The sequence below is a fragment of the Aotus nancymaae genome, unplaced genomic scaffold, assembly GCF_030222135.1.
Source record: "Aotus nancymaae isolate 86718 unplaced genomic scaffold, 86718_ANA_hifiasm-v0.15.2.pri h1tg000002l, whole genome shotgun sequence".
Lineage (NCBI taxonomy): Eukaryota > Metazoa > Chordata > Mammalia > Primates > Aotidae > Aotus > Aotus nancymaae.
The window spans coordinates 26754508-26779573 of NW_026988413.1; the positions used below are offsets into that span (position 1 = coordinate 26754508).

Consider the following 25066-nt stretch of genomic DNA (forward strand, 5'->3'; position numbering starts at 1 on the left):
AATAAAAATGGGGATAGGTGGTTCTACAGGCTGTGAATCCCTATGAAAAGACTTAAAGTCCCTAAAGCTTGGAAATAGAGTCGTCAGCCCATTCCAGGTGTTTTGCATTAAAATATTAGCCATAACTCTCCCTGGTGGCAATCCTGAGCCCAGACCCCTAGGGGGAGAGCCTGTAGGAACAGCAGGATACCCCTCCACCGATGAGGCCGACCTGGCTTTTGCTCCCTAAATTCCCTCTCATGAGTGCACAACTGAAAACCGAAAGGTTTCAGGAGCCGGGCACAAAACACAAAAGTGTGAGACCAGAGGAGCCGCAGGAGCTATGTGTGTTTTAAAGGCATTCAAATTCAAAACCAAAGTCAGCAAAGCATCTCCTGCCCTTTTGCTCCCTTAGCAACAATCCGTAGAGCTGCTCTTGACAATCGGCTTCGCCATGTCCATCGCCTTCAGTCTGGGCATGGTCCTTTGCCTCTTTAACACTTCGATTTCTCAACAGTTAAATAAGGATGATAATACCCAGCCTGAATCTATCACCGGGTGACTGTGATAATTTAATTATCCAATAGCTATAAAGTACTTTAAAACTATAAATCACTACAAAGCTGCAAGCAATGTGTAACCAATATCAAGCCTTCCTTATCTCTGAATGTTTAATTTATGCTCTCTCTTAGAACTCAGGGACATACATTCCGATGTATTTTCCAAAATTCCACTGATAATGTTTGCTGGAAAAAGTACTTTTTTCCTGTTGCCCTGACTTGCTGAGAGTATGGCTTTTGCAATTGTTAACCAGCTGCCCTGCAGCAAATCGAATCAACAAATATTTGCTAGCTGCTGAGCTAAGCCTTGTAGGAGATACAAAAAAAGCCTAAGATTCACTTTCTGCTCAAAAGGAGCAAATTACCCAGCTGCACCACAGAACCTGTGTATTCTAGAGGAGGAGAAAGCCGCCTGTGCTCCCTGGATGCCCCCAATACACCTGGAGCTTTACTTCAAATACAAGAAACAGCTGGTGTTCATGATTTAAGGCTCCGTACAAATAGCAGAGAGAATTTATTTTACAAGCTGCCTGGGTTGGCAAAATTCCAGAATTCATCAAACAGAAAGATAAGGATGATGATGATGATGATAAAAATGATTCTGTATAATTGGTCTTTCTATACTAACATCAAAGAAGCGCAATCTACATAGGACATTCCAGAGTTGGAGCATGCCCTCAACTTCACCCAAAATCGATTTATCACTGGGCCTTTCCAGGACCTCTAAAACCCAGCGACCCCTGTGTTTGACATAGCTGTGTTTGGAAGTTGGGCCATTGAAGGTTTCAGGCAGTGATCCTTTGTCTTAACCTCTTAAAGGGGCCTCGATATCTACAGAGCCTGGGAAAGTTCCCAGAGAAAGAATCCCAATATTTCAAAACCCAAATAATAATAAAAACTACTTAACATCCGGCTAGTGTTTTTCTGTGATCTGTGGAGATCTTTGTTATTACATTTCATGAACAATCTGAAGCAAATAAGTCTCTCACCTTAGGGAAAATGCTGAAGACCTGATTTATAAATGAATTTCCACCACTCAATGAGAATAATTCTTTTATTGTTTGTTTGCTTGTTTGTTTTTGAGACAGGGTCTCACTGTCACCCAGGCTGGAGTGCAGTGATGTGATTGTGGCTCACTGCAGCCTCAACCTCCTGGGCTCAAGCCATCTTCCCACCCCAGCCTCTCAAGTAGCTGAGATTACAGGTGCTTGCCACCACACCTGGCTAATTTTTGTATTTTTTCATAGAGACAGGGTCTCACCCTTTTGCTCAGGCTGGTCTCAAACTCCTGGGCTCAAGCAGTCTGCCCACTTTGGCCTCCCAAAATGCTAGGCTTACAGGGGTGAACCACCAAGCGCGGCTGAGAATAATAATTTTTTTTAATCTTTTCTTTTTTAAATTTCACTTTAAGTTCCAGGATACATGTGCAGAACATGCAGGTTTGTTGCAGAGGTAAACGTGTGCCGGCTAAGAATAATTCTGACACATACCAAGAGCTTCTACTGCCAGGTAAGTAACTGAATGCTTTCATATTCACTTAGTTAATTCTCTTGATAAGTCATTGCAGATACTATCATTATTCTTTTAAAGATGAGAAACTGAGGAGTCCAGAGGTTATATCATGGGCCAAAGTCACATGGGTCAGTGAAAGATTTGGTCCATTCCAGCGCTTTCCACCACCTGTGATCCAGAATATAGAAGTGGCTATGGCCTGCTCCCTGCCTCCAGGGGGCTGCATCTCAATGAAGGGCACTGATGTCAAGTGGACAACGTATGGACCCCAGCGAATCCCAGATATATCCCTCATTCTGTCAGCTTCTTCACAAAGATCTTCTTTTGGTCCCCAAGAGAATTGGGTGCAACACCTGGAGGTGGCTTGGAGAAACCCCTCCTCCCCGGTACTGCAAAAAAAAGAGAACTCAAGACATTTTTCTCATGACTGATAGATTATCCTTTTTCTATCCCCATTGATGTCTTACTGGTGGAAAATTCCCTACAGACTGATTTGATAAGGTATGAAAGCCTTTCTTTTTCTTTTTTTTTTTTTTTTGAGACGGAGTCTTGCTCTGTTGCCCAGGCTGGAGTGCAGTGGCATGATCTTGGCTCACTGCAACCTCCACCTCCCAGGTTCAAACAATTCTCTGCCTCAGCCTCCCGAGTAGCTGGGATTACAGGCACCTGCCACCACGCCTGGCGAATTTTTGTATTTTTAGTAGATATGGGGTTTCACCATCTTGGCCAGGCTGGTCTTGAACTCCTGACCTCATGATCCACCCGCCCCAGCTTCCCAAAGTGCTGGGATTACAGGCGTGAGCCACCTCGCCCAGTTGTATGACAGCTTTTCAAACTTAAATGTGTTTTAGAAATGTAAGTCGTTGTCAGGCATGACGGCTCATGCGTGTAATCCCAGCACTTTGGGAGGCCAAGGCAGGAGGATCACTTGAGCCCAGGAGTTTAAGACCAGCCTGGGCAACATAGAAAGACCCCATCTCTACAAAAGATTTGTTTAAAAAAAAAATTGCCTAGCAACTCTGGAGGCTGAAGTAGGAGAATTGCTTGAGCCTAGGAGGTCAAGGCTGCAGTGAGCTGTGGTTGTGTCACTGCACTCCCGCCTGGGTGACAGAGGGGGACTCTGTCTCAACAACAACAACAAAAAAGAATAGTTGATAATACTACCTTCCCTAGCTTTCCAAATCTAGACAGGCTCCCTAACACCCATCACTCTCCTGACAGCAGTCTGTTTTCTTTTATTTATAGCAGCTCTCCTTACCTAAACTAATGTCTTAATTTAGTTGTTTACTTGAGTACTTCCTGTCTTTCCAACTACAATGAAATTTCATGCAATAACAGATTTTGTCTTTTTGTTTGCCGTTGCAAACAACTATCTAAAACTGTCTCAGGAGCCAGGCGTCGGGGCTCGTGCCTGCCATCCCAGCATTTTGGAAGGCTGAGGTGGGAGGATCGCTTGAGCCCAGGAGTTCGAAGCTACAGTGAGCTATGATTGCCCCCACTGAACTCCAGCCTTGGGACAGAGCCAGACCCTGCCTCCAAAAAAAGAGAAGAAAAAGAAACTGCTTCTGGTACATAGTAGGTACTCAATAAATGCATGCTGAATAGTATAATTTTTGTTTAAAATTTGTATCTTTATACACATTTTTTAAATTGGCTTTCAAGTCCATAATTTTAATTACAATCCATGGTTAGCGGCACACTTGTCATTGATCTATGCGTGGTCCTCTTTTAATTATTTATTTAGCTACTTAATTAGCTTTTTTCAAAAAATCATATAATAGGCTTAGTGCAGTGGCTCACACCTGTAATCCCAATACTTTGGGAGGCCAAGGCAAGAGAATTACTTGAGGCCAAGAGTTCAAGACCAGCCTAAACTACATAGGGAGAGCCTCATCTCTACTTAAAAAAAATAAAATCACATAATAAACACCTGAAAAAACAGAATCTAAAACAAAAGCTAAGGTTCGTCCTCTAACCATAGGGCCCTGTCCCTCTCTCATCCTCTGCCCTTCCCCATTTGAAGGAATCATCATTCTGGAATCCCAGGTTCCTTTCCTGTTGTCTTAGTCAATCTCTCTAGAAGCAGAACCCGCGATGGAGAGTCTTATGCAAGTGATATGAAGGGGAATGGTCTCAGGAGGAGAGTGAGGGAAACAGGCGGGGCAGAAAAAAACGATAAGCAAGGATGACTTGCCTGAAATCATCTGGAGCTCTAGCCCCACCCCAAGGGAGCTCTGGAACATTCGTTGCACCAAAGTGTTGATCCCACCTTGGGTCAAAGAGCTAGCTGTGTGTACTCCTGAGCCAGTCTGTCATGGGTGGACATCTGGGATGGTGGTACAAGAAAAAGCAAGTGCGTAGCCTCCTGGGTGAGGCAACCCCTATTTGGCCAAGGGCAATTCTCTAGAGAGGGATGCAGCCGTGCACATTGGCAGCCAATACTGACAGTCGCTGAGGATCTGTACACTCAACCAGGGGGAGGGGGCTGGGCATGTCCACTGTGGCTTGCTTCTCTTTTTATATGGTTTCATCAAAATGTGTATGTCTTCTTTAAAAGTATACTTTTTTTTTTTTCAGTTGTTTGGATCTTTCTAGAAAGGAAATCATACCAAATTTTGCTTGGACTGTTGTATAATATCTCAGTATGTGAATGTACCACACTTTTTTTCACCCATTCTCCCACTGATGGTCTTCTGAGTTATTTTTAAGGTTTTACTAGCGTGAGCAGTGTTGCTACGAACATTCTTGTGTACATCTCCTGTTGTACAATTGCAGGAATTTCTTAAGGTCATGCCTGGGACGGAATAGCTGGATCATAAGGGATAAACTTGAGAGAATAATGCCAAACTGTTTTGTGAAGTAGTTTTACTAATTCAGCTGCTCACCAGTAAGGTATGAGACCCTGCCATCCACATCCTGTCCAACTTTTGATTTTTGTAAATCGAATGAGTTTAAAATGGCATTTCAGGCTGGGTGTGATGGCTCAAGCCTGTAATCCCAGCACTTTGGGAAGCTGAGGCGGACGAATCACTTGAGGTCAGGAGTTCAAGACCAGCTTGGCCAAAATAACCACAAAAAAAAAACCCGTCTCTACTAAAAATACAAAAATTAGCTGGATGTGGTGGTATATGACTATAGTCCCAGATGCTTGGGAGGCTGAGGCAGGAGAATGGCTTGAGCCTGGGAGGTGGAGGTTGCAGTGAGCCAAGATTGCGCCATCGCACTCCAGCCTGGGCAACAGAGTGAGACTCCATCTCAAAAAAATAAATTAAATAAATAAATAAATAAAAATGGCATCTCGTTGCAGTCTTAATTTGCATGTCCTTTCATATGTTGATCAGATATGTCTGCTTCTTTTTTTTTTTTTCCTTTTTTGGAGACAGGGTCTTGCTCTGATACCAAGGCTAAAGTCCAGTGGTGTGATCGTGACTCACTGCAGCCTCAAACTCCTGGGCTTAAACAGTCCTCCCACCTCAGCCTCCCAAGTAACTGGGACTACAGGTGCGCACCACCACACCCGGATAATCTTTTTCCTTTTCTTGTAGAGACATTGGGGGCGGGGTCTTACTATGTTGCTGAAGCTGATCTCAAACTCCTGGACTCAGTGATCCTTCCTCCTCAGCTCCCTGAGTAGCTGAGACTATAGGCGCTTGCCGCCACACCCAACTAATTTTTTATTTGTATTTTGTTTTTATTTTCTTTGAAACAAGGATTTCACTTTGTTGCCCAGGTTGGTCTCTCACTCCTGGGCTCAAGCAATCTTCCCACCTCAGCCTCCCAGAGTGTTGGGATTACAAGCATGAGCCACCGCGCACGGCCTGTGCTTCCTCTTATGTGAAATGCTTGGATGCACCTTTGCCCCATTGTTCTATTGGGTTATTTGTGCTTTCTTTATGGATTTGTTGAAGTTCTTCATACATTTTTTGTCTGTTGCGTGTATTAGGAATATGGTGAATATCCTCCCTGGCCTTTAACTTTTCTCCTTTCTATGGTATCTTTTAATGAACAAAAGTTCTTAATTTCATTATAGTATCTGGCATTTATGTCTTGTTTAAGCAATCTTCCCCTTGGCCAGGGGTGGTGGATCACACCTGTAATCCCAGCACTTTGGGAAGCCAAGGTAGGAGGATTGCTTGAGGCCAGGAGTTCAAGACCAGCCTGGGCCACATAGTAAGGTCCCATCTTTCTATAAAAAGAAATAATAATAAAATTTTAAAATAAACCTTTCCCTTAAAGAATCTGAAGGACAATCTCGATCTGAGGGGAGTGATCACAATTAGGGCCAGGTTACAGGCCAGTCACAGAGGCAAGCTTGGTTATGCTCACCAAGGCACGTCCCTGTCTGAGGCAGCCCTGATCAGCCAGCAAAAGTGACCAGCTGGCTGGCTGGCAGGTGTGCTCTGGCTATAGAACTGGATATATCATGCTATTAGAGCTGGGTGCTATTAAACATTCTAATCATAGACTTTAATTAACTTTCCTTGCTCTGACGCCCGCTCACTAAGCAACCTTCTGATTATAATTTGGCTTCCCATGTATCTTGCCTACGGGGAGAGAATGTTCTGTTCAGGCCGACGTGATGATCCAATCCACTCAACAGTTACATGCCACGATGTAAATTAATAAATTCGCATTCTGATTTTATCATCTGCTTCATCTGAGCTCTGTAGGCGTGAGTCAGCATCCCCTAGTTTAATCAACACGGACACTGAGACTATCAAGCTTTTGAGCTGAAAAGCTAAGAACCAGATCCGGGACCAGAGTGAAATCACCAAGGTAACGATGCCCTGGAGGCCCCTCGGCGTGATGAAGGAGGACTTCTTACGTGTCATGTGACACAGACAGGGATTAAAATCGACTTCTGACATTATAAAGAGTTGCATATTCAAAACCATGGCTTGCTTCTATTCAGGTGAAGGCGAAGAATAGGAGATGATCGTGAAACTCACATTGAATATTTATTGGCTTATAAGCGCACACCAGATGCTATCATCAAATCCTAGGCAGGAGGATAAGATTTACAGACATGTTTGAAAAAAGCAAAAAAACAAAAACAAAACAACAACAACAAAAGGACAGATGGTACGTGCTGAGGTGAAATTAAACACGAGGCAGCTGCTTGATGAATTCTTGTTTTACTTAGGTACTCGTGGTCCCGGACACAAAATAGACACACACACACACACACACACACACACACACACACACACACAAACAGGACAAGGAAACACAGGATACCCCGGAGCCCAAACGGGACTGTGCCCGTGAGATTATCCAGGCCACAGGAGTGATTTAGAACCTGTAAGATGAGGCCTAGATCTTTGAAGTGAGTTCAAAAGGCAAAGTGGATGTGAGCCCATTAGGACAGACGGGGATGATTTCGCTATCCTGCTGTTTAGATCACGTCACTTCACCCAGTCTTCCTGGGTGAGCAGTACCTACAGTGACACAGCTCCCCTCCCACCAACCTGGTCACACTGAATAACAAAGGGAAGGGGGGTAAGAACTGTAGCATCTAGAGATTCCCAGCGCAGTGATGGAAAGCGGTCTTCTACGTTGTACTCAGACCTAAAAAAGGAGGGGAGGGAGGGAGAGACCTACACTCATAGCCCTACAGGATTTGCTGCTCAAAGAAAAATATTTTCCAGGAAGACTGAGAGAAATTAAAGGTAATCTTGCGTCATCTTTAAGACCCACCCAAAGACAAGCGGCATCTTCTACAGCGCCGCCAGAGCAAGGTCACTGGCTTGGCTAGATGTGGGTGAGGCTAGAGAATCATCTCAGATGTTCTTTGGTTCTAAAAATGAGGTAGAGAGAGACATGCCGCCCAGGAAGGGGTGATCCTGAGTGCAGCTGCCCAGCCAGCAGTGTGGAAGGAGAGACAGACAAAAGGCTCATCAAAGACAGCGGGACCAAAATTGAGCGGGCTGGCAGAACTGCTCCTGGCAGGGACACCGCCAGGACACGTGACTCCAGGGAGCTGGCTGGAGAGGGGCAGGCCTGTGTGCTCTACAGACCCAGAGGGCTCTGACTCACACGGGAAGGAATGAGCTCCTTTAACTGAGTGGCCTCAGTGTGGGCACATGTGGGTACAAATAAATGTAAACAGAGCGGGGCGTCGCCTAGTAGACATTGTCCCGCACGTGCTCCATGATGGTCTTCAGACCCAGCCAGGTCTCCTCTGCTGTGGGGATGATCTGGTTCGCTGGCAGGAGGAAGCCATAGGTCCCGGTATCTCTTAACTCAAATGTGAATGCAAATTTGATGCCGTTATCATAAGCCCAGTCGATGCTGCTCCCACTAGCTGGATCTGTAAGTCAGAGGACAAAGCACTCTTGAAGCCCAGTTCCCTCCCGGGTTAGATGGGAAGGAGGCAAGAGCTCTGCCTGCCTGGGATTCCTTTAGGCATCCAGAGTTTGCTCCTCAAGTCATCAGTCCTATGACAAAATCATCAGCCTGATCCCTATGTCTCAGGCCATCCTGCATTGGCCTAAGTTGTGCACTGGTCTCAAGTCAAGAGATCTGAAACCCCCATGCCCACCTTGTTACTAACTTACTGTGTCAGTCTTGTAGGCCCCTCAAAACCAATCTCTATAGAGAGAGAGTATAGTAGGCAGCCTCCAAGACAGCCCCAATGATACTTGGATCCTAGAAGTCAAGTCTTTGTGCAGCTCCCTGTTACATTAAATAGGGCTGACTTCACCAGTGTAACTGACAGGATGCTGCAGAAATGAAGCCCTGTGATTTTCAAAGCCAGGTTATAAAAGACACTGTGGCTTCTGCCTTGCCGTCTGTTGGCTTACTCACTCTGGATAAGCCAGCTGTCGTGGTGTAAGGACATTCAAGCAGGCCTCTACAGAGGCTCATGGTAGTGAGGAACTGAGGTAGTGAATGAAAAATGCAAGCTGGCATGGTTTGGCTGTGTCCCCACCCAAATCTCACTTTGAATTGTAGCTCCCATAATTCCCATGTGTTGTGGGAGGGACCCGGTGGGATATAATTCAATCATGGGGATGGTTTCCCCATACTGTTCGCTTGGTAATGAATAAGTCCATTGAGATCTGATGGTTTTATAAGGGGAATCCCATTTTACTTAGTTCTCATTTGCTCTTTGCCTGCTGCCATGTAAGATGTGCCTTTCGCCTTCTGCCATGATCGTGAGGTCTCACCAGCCACGTGGAACTATGAGCCCATTAAACCTCTTTTTCTTTATAAATTACCTAGTTTCGGGTATGCCTTTATCAGCAGTGTGAAAACGGACTAATGTACAAGCCTTAGGTTGACTGTGGCCCTGGAAGACATCTTGACTGCAGCCTCATGAAGGATCCTGAGCCAGAGCCATCTAGCTAAACCACTGAATTCCTGCCCTACAGAAACTGTAAGAAAATGTGTATTGATTGTTTTAAGCTGCTAAGTTTTTGGATTTTTTTTTTTTTTTAACACTGCAAGAGATAATGGATACAGAGACGGGAGCACAGCCCTTGGGACTTCCCTTTGCCAAAGACTTATTAAAGGCAAGAGGCTCATTTTTCTGCTTCTTCCCAGTCAAATTCTACTAGCTCAGAAATTGCCTAAAAGTGCAAAGTTTTTTTCTTTTTTCTTTTTGAGACAAGGTCTCACTATGTCACCCAAGCTGGAGTACAGTGGCATAATCACAGCTTACTGCAGCCTTGACCTCCTAGGAGCAAATGATCCTCCCACTTCAGCCTCCCAAGTAGCTGGGACTACAGGCGCACATCACCGCGCCCAGCCTATTTATTTATTTATAGAGATGGGGGTCTCACTATGTTGCCCAGGTTTGTCTCGAACTCCTGAACTTAACTGTTCATCCCACCTCAGCCTCCCAAAGTGCTGGGATTAAAGGTGTGAATCCCACGCCTGGCCTAGATGATATTAAATAATAAAACAATGTCAAGAGCAGCTACCATTTGTTGAGTATCTACCATGAGCCAGGCTTTATACCAGACACTTCACATTTATGATCTCATAATCTTCCAAAACCCAGTGAAGTAGGTTTTATTGTCCTTGTCTTACAGATGAGGAAATCCAAGCTCAGAATGGATAATTCACCCAAGGAAATACAGACGGAAAATGGCAGAGCTGCAGTCTAAACCCAGGCCCATCTGATGATAAAGCCCAGGCTCTCCTCAACCGACCTCAGATCCAGTTAGTATATTAACAAGCCTGTTTCATGGAAATATGGGTCCTTTGGCTTTCCCATGGTTCCTGTGTGATTCCTGAATAGCATCTGTGATTTTTCTAGAGATGCTTCCAGTGAGACTCTGTGCTCCCTCCCCATGTGGTTCCCATGGCCTTTCTCTACCTCGAGAAAATGCTGAATGAAAAACAATGGTACCAGAAGTTTCTAGAAGTTACTTATATGGCAAGCGCAAGTATTTCGGAACACATCTGAGATTCAGGAAGGAGGGAAAAAGGCTTCTGCTGAGCAGTCAAAATGACCAAGTTTGTGAACTTCACTTTATTTGGGTCCCTGCTCAAAGTCTACCCACTCTTTAAAAAAAAAACGGGAACACGCTATTAACACTGTTCTGTATGCTGTATTTTTCAATTAACAAATGGGGAGTATTCCCTTTTACTGCACATAGGTCCACCTCATTCGCTTAAGGGCTGCGTAGCGTTGCATTGTGTGCACGCACCAAATGTGTATTTGTCCTGCATTCTCCTGATGGACATTTTAGATGCTTACAAGGGTTGGGCTTAGAAGGTGATAGCCCAAAGCCTGATGTTTTGACATGCTGAGAGCCTTCAAAAGCTGCCTCTGAAACAAGGTCCCTCTAACTTCTTGTTCCCCACACCCCCACCACAAAGCACAGGGAGGGACTCTCTCTGTGTCTCTGAAATTTTCTCATCTGACAGAGAAAGCATCTTTCCAAAAGAAATGCAGTTGTCTTAAACACCCTCCCTAGAGTTCTCATCAAATTACCAAGAAAGACAAACCACCAGAAGAGATGAGACTGGGAATCATCACCACACCCAGATGGACTTCATCTATTCTGAGGGCAGCTCCGAGAGATTACCTGAGGGACTCTATCTGCTTGATAAGACAACCTTTGTTCCCATGCTGCTCTGCCCCTCACCTTCCTGTGATGTCTGCCTCCCACCTCCCCAGTCCATACATCTCCTCCTCCGTCCTGTATGAAGAAAAATATACAGGCCAGGCATGGTGGCTCACACCTGTAATCCCAGCATTTTGGGAGGCTGAGGTGGGTGGATCACCTGAGGTCAGGAGTTCAAGACCAGCCTGACCGACATGGTGAAACCCTGTCTCTACTAATAATACAAAAATTAGCTGGGATGGTGGCATATGCCTGTAATCCCAGCTACTCGGGAGACTGAGGCAGGAGAATTGCTTGAACCCAGGAGGCAGAGGTTGCAGTGAGCTCAGATCGTGCCATTGCACTCCAGCCTGGGTGACAAGAGTGAAATTCAAAGGAAAGAAGGAAGGGAGGGAGGGAGGGAGGGAGGGAAAAGAAAGAGAAAAAAAAGGGTATACAAGCTTCTGTGCCCCATTGGGTTATTGGGTTGTCATTCTCTTGTGATTCTCCTATGCCATGAACACTAAAATAAAATTTTGTATGCCCTTTCTCCTATTGGTCAGTTGATTTTTCAGCAAACCTTCAGAAGGCAAAGGGGAAATTTTCCCTTGGCCCTATACACACCGTTTGTGACCGTAGATAATACTGTCATGAAGACCCTTTCTTCCTCCATGTCAGATGGGTAATGGGTAATGCACCAACATTGTAACAAGATTGGAGGAAGGCACATGTCACACATGAGCGTGAAAACCCAATCACGCTTATGAACCACAAAAGTACACAGAACTACTTATCCATGAGTCAGACGAACCCAAAGAACTTGTTTCGAGGCCTTTCCTGGAGCAGAACCAGTGAAGAGGATGGAAAGGGTTGCTAGAGGCTGTTGGCCTGAAGCAGTACAAGCTACTGCTGACAGTCTGGCAGGAGGAAGGAGACATAATAACTCTGGGCACGGTGGCTCACAACTGTAATCTCAGCACTTCGGGAGGCCAAGACAGCTAGATCACCTGAGGTCAGGAGTTCAAGACCAACATGGTGAAAACCCATCTATGCTAAAAATACAGAAATTAGCTGGGCATGGTGGTGGGCACCTGTAATTCCAGCTACTTGGGAGGCTGAGACAGGAAAACTGCTTGAACCCGGGAGGCAGAGGTTGCAGAAGCCAAGATCATGCCACTGCACTCACTCCAGCCTAGGTGACAGAGCAAGACTCCATCTCCAAAAAAAAAAAAAAAGAAGAAGAAGCAAAACAGGTTGTAACCATTTAGCAGAAGGTCCAAACAGTCCAATATGGCAGAGTAGGCCTTTAGCATCTAAGAACTAGGGTTGAGAAGTCCACTTGGCCATGAGGAAAGGGGCTTAAATCTCTTCTACATGCTCTGTTTTAAAAGGCAGAAGAGTGTAAAATCTATTTTAGAATTATTTTCCTCTAAAATGGCTGATCCAAGAAAGGTCAGCCCTTGAAAGGACAACGTCGACTCTGTGTGTAACACACACCACAACCTATGGCGCTGGCTAGAATGTTATTATACAAAGATTGATTGCTTTTTTTGGAAAACAAGGAGGACAGACAAGGCCTATAAAGAATATGAATGATGGGCTCTTAGAAAAGGTGGAAATTGTATGTCTCCCAGACAGCCCTCGGGAGAGCTTTCCTCCTCTTCTGTTGGAGGAATCTGATGAGTATCTCCGGGTTTTGACAGTTTATGCTGGGGAGGAGAGAGAAGAATGTGTCTGATGCAGGAGGACAAGGCCATTATTTAAGCTAGTGTTCGACCCAAAGGCCAGGACCCTGATGACCCCCAAAGATCTTTGGAGAGAATGTCCTCAGAGGGCTCCTACCAAGTCTCTTTTAACAGTCTTTGGCCCCTCACTAAGCACTCTAATTAAGCAGAGGATGGAGAAACTCTCCGGGTGTGTTCTCTGAAGAGTTCCCATTTAGCCACACTAATAACAAGAAACCATGAATTATTAATGGATTGTTGCTGCAATTAGCAACACAAACACCAACATCATCTGATGGCATCTGAAACAGAGATGGAGTCCAGAGGAGGGCCCAGGGGGTGGATGGAGAATCTTCCCAGAAGAGGGGGTCTGAAGCAAAGCCAGCTGAGAGTGAGTCAAGTCAGAAGGGAGAGTGAGCTACAGTGTTGAAGAGGAAAGAAACAGCAGCAAGTTTGCAGGGGTTCTGAGGGTGGAACAACTATTGGGACACTGTGATAGAAAAGGCAAGAGAGGGGAAAGAAGGGCATGGTGGCTCACGTCTGTAATCCCAGCACTTTGGGAGGCTGAGACAAGCCGATCACTTGAGCCCAGGAGTTTGGGACCAGCCTGGGCGACCCTTTCTCTACAAAAAAATACACAATTTAGCCAGGCGTGTTGGTGTATGCCTGTACTACCAGCTACTCAGGAAGCTGAGGTGGGAGGATCACCTGAGCCTGGGGAAGTCGAGGCTGCAGTGAGCCGAGATTGCACCACTGCACTCCAGACTGGGCAAGAGAGTAAGACCCTGTCTCATAAAATTTAGAGGGAAAAAAAAAGGAGGGTACCACCTTAAAGGGGATGAGAGCTGCACCTCCCACGTTTATACAGCCAGGCATCACTTCACAGTGGAGGTATGTTTTCATCATCGTGCAATGTACTTACACAAACCTAGATGGCATAGCCTCCTGTACACCTAGGCTATGTGGCGTAGCCAATTGCTCCTAGGCTACAAACCTGCATGGCACGTTACTGCACTGAATACTGCTGGCAGTTGTAACACAATGGTATTTGTCTATCTCAACAAATCTAAACACACAAAAGCTACAGTAGGCCAGGTGCACTGCCTCATGCCTGTCATCTCAACACTTTGGGAAGCTGACAGGGGAGGATTGCTTGAGCCCAGATAAAGACCCCTTCAGGTATTTGCTTCTCACAGTCTAAAGATATGCTCAGCCATGAGGCGCTCACCTCCATCTCATCCTCTCCCATGCAAGCCCTCCATTCAATTCTCCTTCAACCCTCTATCTCTCTTCATAAATGCTACTCCCTCAATCCCGCCACTCTTTTACCTTAAACACCATTTTTTTTTTTTTTTAGACAGAGTTTTACTCTTGTCACCCAGGCTGGAGTGCAATAGCGTGATCTCAGCTCACTGCAACCTCCACCTCCCGGGTTCTAGTGATTCTCCTGCCTCAGCCTCCCAAAGTGCTGGGATTACAGGCGTGAGGCAGTGCGCCCAGCCTCGGCACCAATTTTAAACCCCAACGAACACTCATGCTCTGATCTTATTAAAAGTTCTCTCACTATATTTCACCACCCTACTTCTACTCACATAAAGGGAGCCCCAAATTACTTTATAAATGGCAGCACATCAAAAAACCCTCCCTCCAAGCAGGTTATGCCATTATTGAGAGATAGCATGATGATACCCACTCTCTCCCACTTATAAGAGTTGTAGAGGCTGCCCCCTTGCCTTTGGGCACATCCTCCCAAGAAGCAGAATCAGTTGCCCTAATAAGAGCACTAATTCTAGCAAAAAAACACACAAGTTAATATACACACCCGTTCTAAATATGCCTATAACATCATCCATTCCAATGCCCAAATTTGGAGCGAGCAGGGTATCTCATGGCTGAGAGAACTCCTATCATTAATGGAAAACTAATCTATCATCTATTAAAGGCCACTTCCAGAAAAGGTTGGAATTATTATCCATTGCAAAGGACATCAATCAGATAAGAGCTACATTTCTTTAGGGAACCATGAGGATGATTATTGGGCAAAACACGTCTCAACCAGTCATCCAATTCCCTAGTACCTATTTCTCCTCCTACGACAGATCCCCTCCTTCTATCCTAAACACCAAATACTGCAATTAGTTATGGAGGGGGTGCAATTCAAACCCCCATTCTGGTTCATACAAAACAAATTAGTTCTACCAAACCCTGAAAAAACAACTGTTTTATGGGATATCCGCAATCTCTTCCACAGAGCCATTCCCTGCCACAGTTCTTAAGTTCCCATATACGCATAACCCCAGATATAAAGGAAGAGTTAAAAGCCATTTCCCATCGATGCTCTATTTGCCAGAAAGCATCACCCCATTCCAAAACCAAACTCCCTTTTTTCTCAACCCATCAAGTCAGCGGACACCTTTCAGGACAGGACTGGCAAATTAATCTTACCCATATTCCCCCAGCAAAAAAGATTCCATTTCTTTTTGTTCTGGTTAATACCTTTTTGAAATGGGTCAAGGCTTTTCTCATCTAACCAACAACCTTCTACTGTCACCTCCAAATTAATAACAGAAATCATACCCAGGTTCGGGGTGCCTCCTTTTTTTCAATCTGATAAGGGTCCTGAATTCACTTCTCGAGTTACTGAAACACTTGCACAAGCCCTACAAATCACCTGGAAGCTACTCATCCCCTATCGACCTCAATCTTCAGGAAAGCTTGAAAAAAATGAATAACATTCTAAAAACCACCCTCACCAGGTACTCACCAAACACACACAAACTGGGTTACACTTTTGCCTTTGGCCCTTCTAAAAATTCAGGCACTCCCACGTAAACCTCCAATGCTCAGCCCCTTTAAACTCACGTCTGAAAGACCACTCGCCCCTTTTGTTCCACCTCGAGTCAAGCACCACCTCTTCCAACCCCTCTCGTTTCCCCTCTTCTGCATACCATCCACCGTTTTATTTGGGAATATGCTGACAAATGCCTGCCACAACCTGTAACGGACTCTTCTAATCCCTCCCTACAGCCAGGAGACTGGGTTCTGTTAACAGACCCCAGCCCTACCCCCAGCTCCCCGCTCATACCTCAATGGAAAGGACCTTACCAGATCATCCTCACTATGCCTACGGCAGCAAAGCTCCAGAGACTCCCCAACCGCTTTCATGATGCTTCTCTCAAGAAAGCAGACTTCCCTTCACCACACACCCAAACAACCACGTCTAAAACCCCTTCAGCCTTCTCTTGTATCTCCACACAACCCACTTCCTTTGCCTCGCCCAAATCCCAAAGAAAAAGGAAGAGAAATCCACATCAGTTGCTTATATTTCTTTCTCCCCCCAATTTTCATCACTTCCTAACCAACCTCATTAGAGACCTTCAGTGATACCCTTACAAAATTCCCACTACACACTCTGGTCAGCTCCTTGCTGAACTATGGGACCTATGGCTTCAAGGAACTTTCCAGAACTTTACTCCTACGCAAATAACTTTTTTCTCATTTTGTTTGTTTCTTTCAATATAAATTCCCTAATCCCATCAACCTCACCAATACAACCACTCCTCACCGCTCTCAAACTGGAATGCTCTATAAACCTCGCACGATTCCTCTTGCTGTAAGCTAACTGTTCCTTGCTCCGGAATGCTAGATGTGTTTATGTCTGTCTTCCTCAGCTTACACAGCCCTTCCGACACCCCTGCATGACCTTTTAACAGGAAACATAACCCTGATTTATAAACCCCCAAAAGGAGCTTCCTTTTTTAAAACAACTGACACCCTGGTCGGCGCGATTATCCCGCTTCCAGGACCAATCAGGCCAACAAATTATTTCAAACCTATTACAACTCCCTACAAGGCCTCAAGCTCCAATGCCCTCCCATTGAAGGGGCCATAACTAAACATGCCCTGCTTTTACAACGAGCCTCACTTTGCCTCTAAGGAAAATTTCCCTGTAGGGTTCTTAACACCTAACCAATGCAAATGCACTATCGTTATTAAACACCCCTCTGACCATCAAACTAAGTTGACTACCAAGAATCACCACAGGCAAACAGTGCAACCCACTGGTTTTACAGCCCCTCCCTCAATCAATGCCTCCAGCCTAACTTGTGCCGTTCCTAGCGCCCACCCTTCCCCATGGTTCAATATCAATGGTGCAACATCTGACCGCATTATTGTGTTAAAAAAAAACAACATTTCCTATATCTCTACTATAGTGGGTGTCTCCCTGGCCTCCTCCTTGTCCATCTGGAGTAATAAACCACAAGAAAGAAAAAACACCTCATCTTTAATTCACTGTTTTCTTTCCGTACCTCCGCCTGTACTTACAACAAAGGCTTGTTCTTTTGGTGTGGCACCAACACGTATCTTTGTCTCCCCACCAACTAAACTGGAGCCTGTACCCTAGTTTATCTTTCTCCCCCCATTAAACTAAAACTAACTCCTTTTAATCAATCTTTACCCGTTCTATCTATCCAATAAGTTTTAAAAAAGAGGGTCATCCGCATCATTTCTCTGATGGCGGCCTTAGGTGTGCCCTCTGAACTTGGATTGGAAGCAGGCAGATTGTCCACCTCTTTAACATACTTTAAAATTCTTTCGGCCAGGCTCAGTGGCTCACGCCTGTAATCCCAGCACTTTGGGAGGCTGAGGTGGCCATATCACGAGGTCAGAAGTTCGAGTCCAGCATGGCCAAGATGGTGACACCCTGTCTCTACTAAAGATACACACACAAAAAAATTAGCTGGGCGTGGTGGCTCGCGCCTGTAATTCCAGCTACTTGGGAGGCTAAGGCAGGAGGATCGCTTGAACCTGGGAGGCGGAGGTGCAGTGAGCTGAGATGGAGCCATTGCATTCCAACCTGGGTGACAGGATGAGACTCCATCTCAAAAAGTAAGACAAAAACAAAAACCAAAAAAACAACAGAACTACAGGGTTCTTTAAAAAATATAGCCCAAAGCTCTATAAAAGCCCAAGACCTACTAGACTCCTTAGCTGGAGTAGTCCTTCAAAATAGATGGGGAGTAAATCTTATAACAGCTGAAAAAGGGGGCCTCTGTCTCTCATTGGGTAAGAAATGTTGCTTCTATCTCAACCAACTGGGCCTATTAAGAAACGCTGCTGAAAAACTTGTAAAAAGGGCTGAAAAACTAAGGGAATAGCAAAACAAACAAATAAATTATTGGTTTGGAAACAAAACCATAACACAGGTCATCCCATTCCTGGGCTCTCTTCTAATAACATGCCTAGGACTAATGTTCTTACCCTGCCTAATCAACCTTTTTCAAAGATGTTTAACCGACAGAATCACGGGCATCTCACAGACTACTGCCCAAAAACATCTGCAAACAGCGTTACTCCCACAGTCAATCCAGGACGAAAACCTCTCCGTGCCCCCTCAGCAGGAAGTAGGCAAAAAGAACATGCCACCCTTTGTCCTTTTATAACTCTAGGGTCTGGATTGACAGAGCAGGAGCATCACCATCTTGGGAAAATACCGCCATTTTAAGTTACTCTTGATTAAAAACCAGCCCAAAACATTAGCCCTATAGGTAATGTCAGCATGACCAGAAATATTCAAACCCTAAGATAAACCTCCCCTCTGACCAGAAACATGCCGACCCCAAGATAACCTCCCCTCTGATCAGAGACATTCCAACCCGAAATAAACTCTCCTTCACACAGAAACATTCTGAACCCGCAATAAGCTCCCCCTCCCTAAACCCTTAAATACCCCTAAACTGTAAGAGAGAAGGCTCCTGACTGAAATCAGCCAGAAGCCCCTCTCAGGTTTACTCCCAGAATAAATCTGTCTTTGACTGTTAAACCACTTTTCATCTTTCTTTCCTCTTTCTCTAAATCTTACAAGAAGAGGGCTCGTGCAGAAAAACTCCCCCTTATAGTAACCATCAGATCTCACGAGACTTACTCACTATCATGAGAACAGCACAGGAAAGACCTGCCCCCATGATTCAATTGCCTCCCACAACATGCGGGAATTCAAGATGAGATTTGGGTGGAGACACAGCCAAACCATATCAGATGGATCTTGCTATGTTGCCCAGGCTCAATGTTTGTTCATCTCCTACAGGAAGGTGAGGGAGTCCCCCCAGCTCCACTACCACCATCAGTTTGCCAACTGAAAGGTAGGTTTCCTTTGAAAATGGAAGGGTGGGCATGAGGAATTTTTGATATGATGTCGATGAAGAGGATTGCATGCAGCAGCTGTCACCACACAGGAGTGACGTAGTTCGGTCTATTATTAACAACAAAAACAATCCGATGACAAATAGGAAGTCTAACTTGCAGCTCTCCTCCTACTCCGTTTTGAGTCTCCTCTCAAAGTGCTTTCTAAATAACTAATAAATACAGGGAGTACTTACAGACAGTCGTGCAGGTGGGACCCACTTGGTACTCAGTGCCTGACACGGAAGCCAGAGCTTTGGCCGCACGCCTCGCCAGCTTGTCCTGGGAAGGGGGAATCCGTGGAGTGAGAAAGAATAGATCCTGAAGCTTGACCTTCCTCAGCTGCTCTGCTCAGGGATGGTTTGGAAGATTCTCAGCCCCTCCCCTGATTTCCTTTCTGGTTCCCTCTTTCACCTTCACCCAGATCCAAGGCCCAACTGTAAACTGAGGGAGGTGCGATGGTTCCTTCAGCTCCTTCTCCCACCACACCCCCAGTTCTTGACTTCCTGTTTGGGGAAGGAGGTGAGGAAGGAAGTGGCAGCCTGTGTGTTATGTACTCAGACTGGAAGAGATGGGGGATCTGGGGCTGCTCATTGACCCGCTAGGAGTCTAGTAAAGGCACCACCCTCTTCACCTGCCCTGAGGAGGGGGCGTCACACCCAGGGACATGAGGGAAGACCAAGTATGTTCTAGAGAAGGCTCTCAAAGACTCGGGTGTGGCAGAGTGGAGGAGGAGGAGGACCACCACAGGTGGATGATCCCTGTGTAAAGTGCCTGCCCGAGAGGCCATGTAGGGGTGGGGGAGCAGAATCTAGCCCCAACTTTGCCATGAGCCCAGAAGGGGCTGCATCTGCCCAAGGTTTAAAGGCTGGCTGTGGCCCTGGGCAGCTACCTGCAGTAACCCTGCAGACGCCAGCCCTGCTCCTGATGGCCCACATTCTGGATGAGACACAGGGCACCCCAGGCTGTGACCTTCACCCTCCTTGAACTCTTCCTTCACTAGAGCGAGGAGTTCTCCCCTTGCCCACCTGGGTGCCACCCACAGTCCTTGGCAAGCAGTGGGTCCATAATACATCGCAGTCAGAAAAACAAGGAGAAGGAAAGGCAGGGGCGGGCATGGTTCTGGGAACTCATAGCAGACACAGCAGATGATGGCATATCCCACAGGGCAGGGAGAGAAGACTGGGCCTTCAATGAAACACGCTCAGGCTCCTGGACCTTCCCTATAAAGCTGCAGAGTTACCACCTTAGCAGCACCAGAAGGCTGGGTGGCAGGCAGCTGTGACTCACCAGTTCCTCAGCATCGGGGGCCTTTTTGGCTGTGTACCCATACGGATACATCAGCAGCTGCGAGTAGCTGTGCAGGTCGATGAAGCACTTGAAATTCCCATGTTTTTGGATGAAATCTACCACCGATTTCACCTCCACTTCCGAATTGGCATGGGGTCCATGGTACACTTCGGAGCAAGGGTTGTCGCTGGCTCCCTTTCCTGTTGGGGTCAGCCCAAGCAGAAACGTTAACTCATAGTCTAAGAACACAGAAGCGTAAGACACTCAACCCAGAGGAGGGGCTGAAGGTATTGGCAAAAGACGGGCCACAGCGAGACGTCCCTGAGCACTAGTCCACGGTGGGCGTGGACCGCAGAGAAGGCCCGGAAGAGGGAGGGTTGGGAGTTGGGTCTGCTACAGCTGAGGAGAAAAGCTGTTAGAGTTGACCCTGCATTGTACCAATGGGAGTTGTCATAAATAATTAATATCACCCTCGAGAATGAGTTGTAATTAATAAGTAGTCTAGATAATTAATATGAATACCAATAAATAGTGAAAATGACTCCATTTATTCTGGTGTCAACTTATTCTCTTGGTTCCAATCTTAAAGGCCAAGTGTGTCAGAAATAATCAATTGTTGTGGCTAAAATCTCTCGATTATTTGACAGGTATTTAGAAACACTGCCTTCTGTATTACTTCATAATGTAGCTCCCTCAGGTTTCTGGGGGGGTGTGTGCACACGTGCGTGTGTGTCTGTGTTTGTGTATGAGTGCGACTGAAACCACCCCAGTGGTGGGAATATCTAACTGAACTTTGAAACCCTGAGTTTCAAAGTTTGTCTTTCCCACAGTCATTATTCTCCCTCAGTGGTTTTTGTGGTATTTCCATGCAAGTAAAAGAAGTACATTAAAAACAAACCATCAGGGCCAGGCGCAGTGGCTCATGCCTGTAATCCCAGCACTTTGAGAGGCTGAGATGGGAGGATCTCTTAAGCCCAGGAGTTCAAGACCAGCCTGGGCAACATGGCGAAACCCCATCTCCACAAAAAATACAAAAATTAGCCAGGCATTGTGGCGTGTGCCTATAATCTCAGCTACTCAGGAGGCTGAGGTGGGAGGATCGCTTGAACCCAGGATGTCAAGGCTACAGTGAGCCGTGATCGCACCACTACGCTCCAGCCTGGATGACAGTGCATGAGCCTGTCTCAACAAAACAAACAACCCATCAGTACAGCCGAGGAACAGTGAAAGAGAACGGTCTGGATTTGGAATCAGAAGCTGAGTTTAGATCAGCACTCTGATCGCCCACGTCATCTTGAGATTGTCTCTGAGCTTCAACCATCTCATTTCAGATCACAAAATTCACTCGCTACGTGAGAAGAATAAATACGATAAATACGGTAAGGTACTTGGTACACAGTCAGCACTTTTGCAGAGGGTGATTTTTAAATCGCTGGCACTCAGAGCCCAGGTCTGTTAATTCTCTTTTCCTTTCCGTGACAGCCAGCTGCTAAGGTTGATATCTAAGCGTACTGGAGTGGGATTTTCACAGCACAGTCTTGCCTATTGGGGTGACAGTGCTAATTGCTCCCTGTGAGGTGCTGCCAGGCATCCTTCTGCCCACTCACAACTTGCCCAGGCAGGGCTGGTAAGGTCAGGGATAAGGAAGGTTCCCTGTTTCGTATGTCTAAGAGGAGGGTGGTTTAAAAATATTAGTGTAGATTGCAATCTCAGTGTAATGATGCTCTGTCCCACCATTCTCTCGAGAGGACAGACATTACTATCATTCCCTTTCAAAGTAAAAAAAAAATACATTTAAAAAAACAACAAACGGCCAGGTGCAGTGGCTCACGTCTGTAATCCCAGCACTTTGGGAGGCCTAGGCGGGCGGATCACGAGGTCAAGAGTTCAAGACCATCCTAGCCAACATGGTGAAACCCCATCTCTACTAAAAAATACAAAAATTAGCTGGGCGTTGTGGCGCGTGCCTGTAGTCCCAGTTACTCAGGAAGCTGAGGCGGGAGAATGGCTTGAACCCAGGAGGTGGAGGTTGCAGTAAGCAGAGATCCTGCCACTGCACTCCAGCCTGGCGCCTGGAGATAGAGCAAGACTCTGTCTTAAAAACAAAAACAAAAAAAAAAAAACAGGCCAGGTGTTGTGGCTCACACCTGTAATCCCAGCACTTTGGGAAGCCGAGGCAGGAGGGCAACCTGAGGTCAAGAATTTGAGACCAGCCTGGCCAACATGGCAAAACCCTGTCTTTACTAAAAATACAAAAGCTAGCTGGGCGTGGTGGCCCACGTCTGTAGTTCCAGCTACTCAGGAGGCTGAGGCAGGAGAATCACTTGAACCTGGGAGGCAGAGGGTTCAGTGAGAGTGAGCTGAGATCCTGCCACTGCACTCTAGCCTGGGCAATGGAGCAAGACTTAGTCTCAAAACCAAAAAAAATGCCGGGCTCAGTGGCTCACATCTGTAATCTCAGCACTTTGGGAGGCCACGGTGGGTGGATCACAAGGTCAGGGGATCGAGACCATCCTGCCAACATGGTGAAACCCCGTCTTTACTAAAAAAAAATACGAAAATTAGCCAGGCATGGTGGCATGTGCCAGTAATCCCAGCTACTCAGGAGGCTAAGGCAGGAGAGTCACTTGAACCCAGGAGGCAGAGATTGCAATGAGCCGAGATCACACCACTGCACTCCAGCCTGGGCAACAGAGCGAGACTCCATCTCAAAAAAAAAAAACCAACAACAAACAAAACACTAAGTCGGAGCCTAAGGAATGCGCCTCAGTCTCTCAGTGACACAGCAATGAAAACAGTGTAGAAACGGGCTCCATCCTGGCCAGCTCAGAGCACGGGTAGACCAGACTAGCCCAGGGCAGCAGGATTTGAGAACTGTTTCCCCGCACCTACCTGCAAAACTAGCGTTCCAGTTTCTATTTGGGTCAGCACCAACGCAGGGGCTTCCAGGATTTAGGGACCGCGTCTTCCTCCACAATCGATTCTGAAAAAGCCACCAAGGAGGGGACAAACAACCTGAGGCAGATCAGAGCACCGAAGAGGGCTAGGGTGGAGATGACACACGGCCAGGGCAGGCTGCTTGCAGTTCTGCGGGGAGGGCCTTGGGGCTCCAGTCCTCACTGACTGAGCAGTCATCTCTCCTCCTGCAGACAGAGGAGTGTTTCCCCTTCCGGATCTAAGAGAAGGACTTCTTCCAAATGTACTGATGAGACCCTTATATGCCAGAACCAGTCAGATACCGCCTGAATCCACTGAACAATTTTTGGCTTTGGCAGAAGTGGAACAAATGGACACTAAACCTCGATGATAACGGATGTAACTGGACGTGCACAGCCCCTGTTTCTTGCTAGCCTAAAAAACATCCCTGAATCCAGGCAGGCTCTAGACCTAGCAATTGGTCAATAGGAAATACAGGGGATAAGGGAACAAACTAAGTGACACAACAAAGAAGCCATCAGCCAAATTCAGAATGTGAGACACTGTACAGGACAAATTCTTCTCCCCTAAATGAGTGACACTTTTTAAAGGTGTGTGTGGTGCTGTTGTAGAATAAAAGAGACCACAGAGACACAGCACCAAATGCATGTGTAGACTTTGTGGGGTTCCCACTTGAACAAACTGTTTCTTAAAAGACTTTTTTTGGGGGGATGGAATCTTGTTCTGTCACCCAGGCTGGAGTACAGTGGTGCAATCTCAGCTCACTACAACCTCTGCCTCCCAGGTTCAAGTGATTCTCCTGCCTCAGCCTCCCAAGTAGCTGGGATTACAGACATGCACCACCACACCTGGCTAATTTTTGCATTTTTAGAAGAGACAGGGTTTCACCATGTTGGCCAGGCTTGTCTCGAACTCCTGACCTCAGGTGATCTGCCTGCCTCAGCCTCCATTTTAAAGATAATTGTGAGTGTTAGATGATGTTAAAGAACCTCCATTAATCCTTTAAAGGTGATAGTAGCACCATGGGGTTTTTTTAAGGTTTTTTTTTTCTATCATCAGTTAGAGATGCATACTAAAGTAATTTGAAGTGAAGTAACATAATGTGTTGATTTGCTTTAAATACATCAGGAAAAATGTGTGGGAGGGTAAGAGATAAAAAGAAGATTGGTAAAATGTTGGTAATTGTTAAGATTCATGATGGGGGTTCATTAGACAATTTTCTCTAAGAAAAAATATCCCTTGGTGATTCTCAGCTCTGAGGATGACTAGAAAATGAAATCCCAAGGAAGCTCATAATGTGCACATTTGTGGAAATCCTCTCCAAGGTCAGACAATTAGTTCCTGGCAAAGCAAGGAATTCAACACTCTCCAAGCCCAGCCCACTTGGGACTACTCACTTGAGTCTGAGTATACACATATCCATCAGGATTGGCCACGGGCAACAAGAAAATATCCATTTTCTCCAAGATGGAGGTGATGGCTGGATCCCTCTGGTAATCAGATGCAATCTAAGCAAAGACAACATGCTTGTCAGCTATCCCATCGCAGGCTGGGTCATCAGGTCTGAACCATGTATCTTCTCAAGATGCCTGGCAACCAGCTAGAATGGATGCTCCTAGAACAGCATCTACCCTGAAAAGCCTCCCTGCCACCCTCAGAGGCTCAGCTCTCTGTACAGCCCTCTGAGCCCTTCAAAGCCTGCAGAGGCACGGCTGCTTGGGGACATGGCTGCTGATGACATCAATGGCAGTGAGTCCTGGGGCACATGTTTTATTCCTTCCTTTCAGGAGGAGGGAACCACACATCGTCATAGTTTTAGGAATTT

The 25066-nt window shown here is 46.1% G+C and overlaps 1 protein-coding gene and 1 non-coding gene across 3 annotated transcripts in view; both read right to left on the bottom strand.

Moving 5' to 3' along the window:
- Positions 1 to 6996: 6996 nt before the first annotated feature.
- Positions 6997 to 25066, bottom strand: part of CPA4 (carboxypeptidase A4) — a 40947-nt gene continuing 22877 nt past the window's right edge. For both annotated transcript variants that reach the window (XM_064373504.1, XM_064373498.1), the window contains 5 exons: positions 24639 to 24749; positions 23197 to 23287; positions 20305 to 20504; positions 19212 to 19296; positions 6997 to 8361 (listed from right to left, as the gene is read on the bottom strand). In XM_064373504.1, coding sequence (XP_064229574.1) covers positions 8174 to 8361; positions 19212 to 19296; positions 20305 to 20504; positions 23197 to 23287; positions 24639 to 24749 — 675 coding nt within the window. In that variant the 3' untranslated portion in view covers positions 6997 to 8173. The remainder of the gene's footprint in view (positions 8362 to 19211; positions 19297 to 20304; positions 20505 to 23196; positions 23288 to 24638; positions 24750 to 25066) is intronic.
- On the bottom strand, positions 11780 to 11887 carry LOC135274543 (small nucleolar RNA U13). Its single transcript, XR_010342344.1, has one exon. It is a non-coding gene; the product is annotated as a small nucleolar RNA U13 (small nucleolar RNA).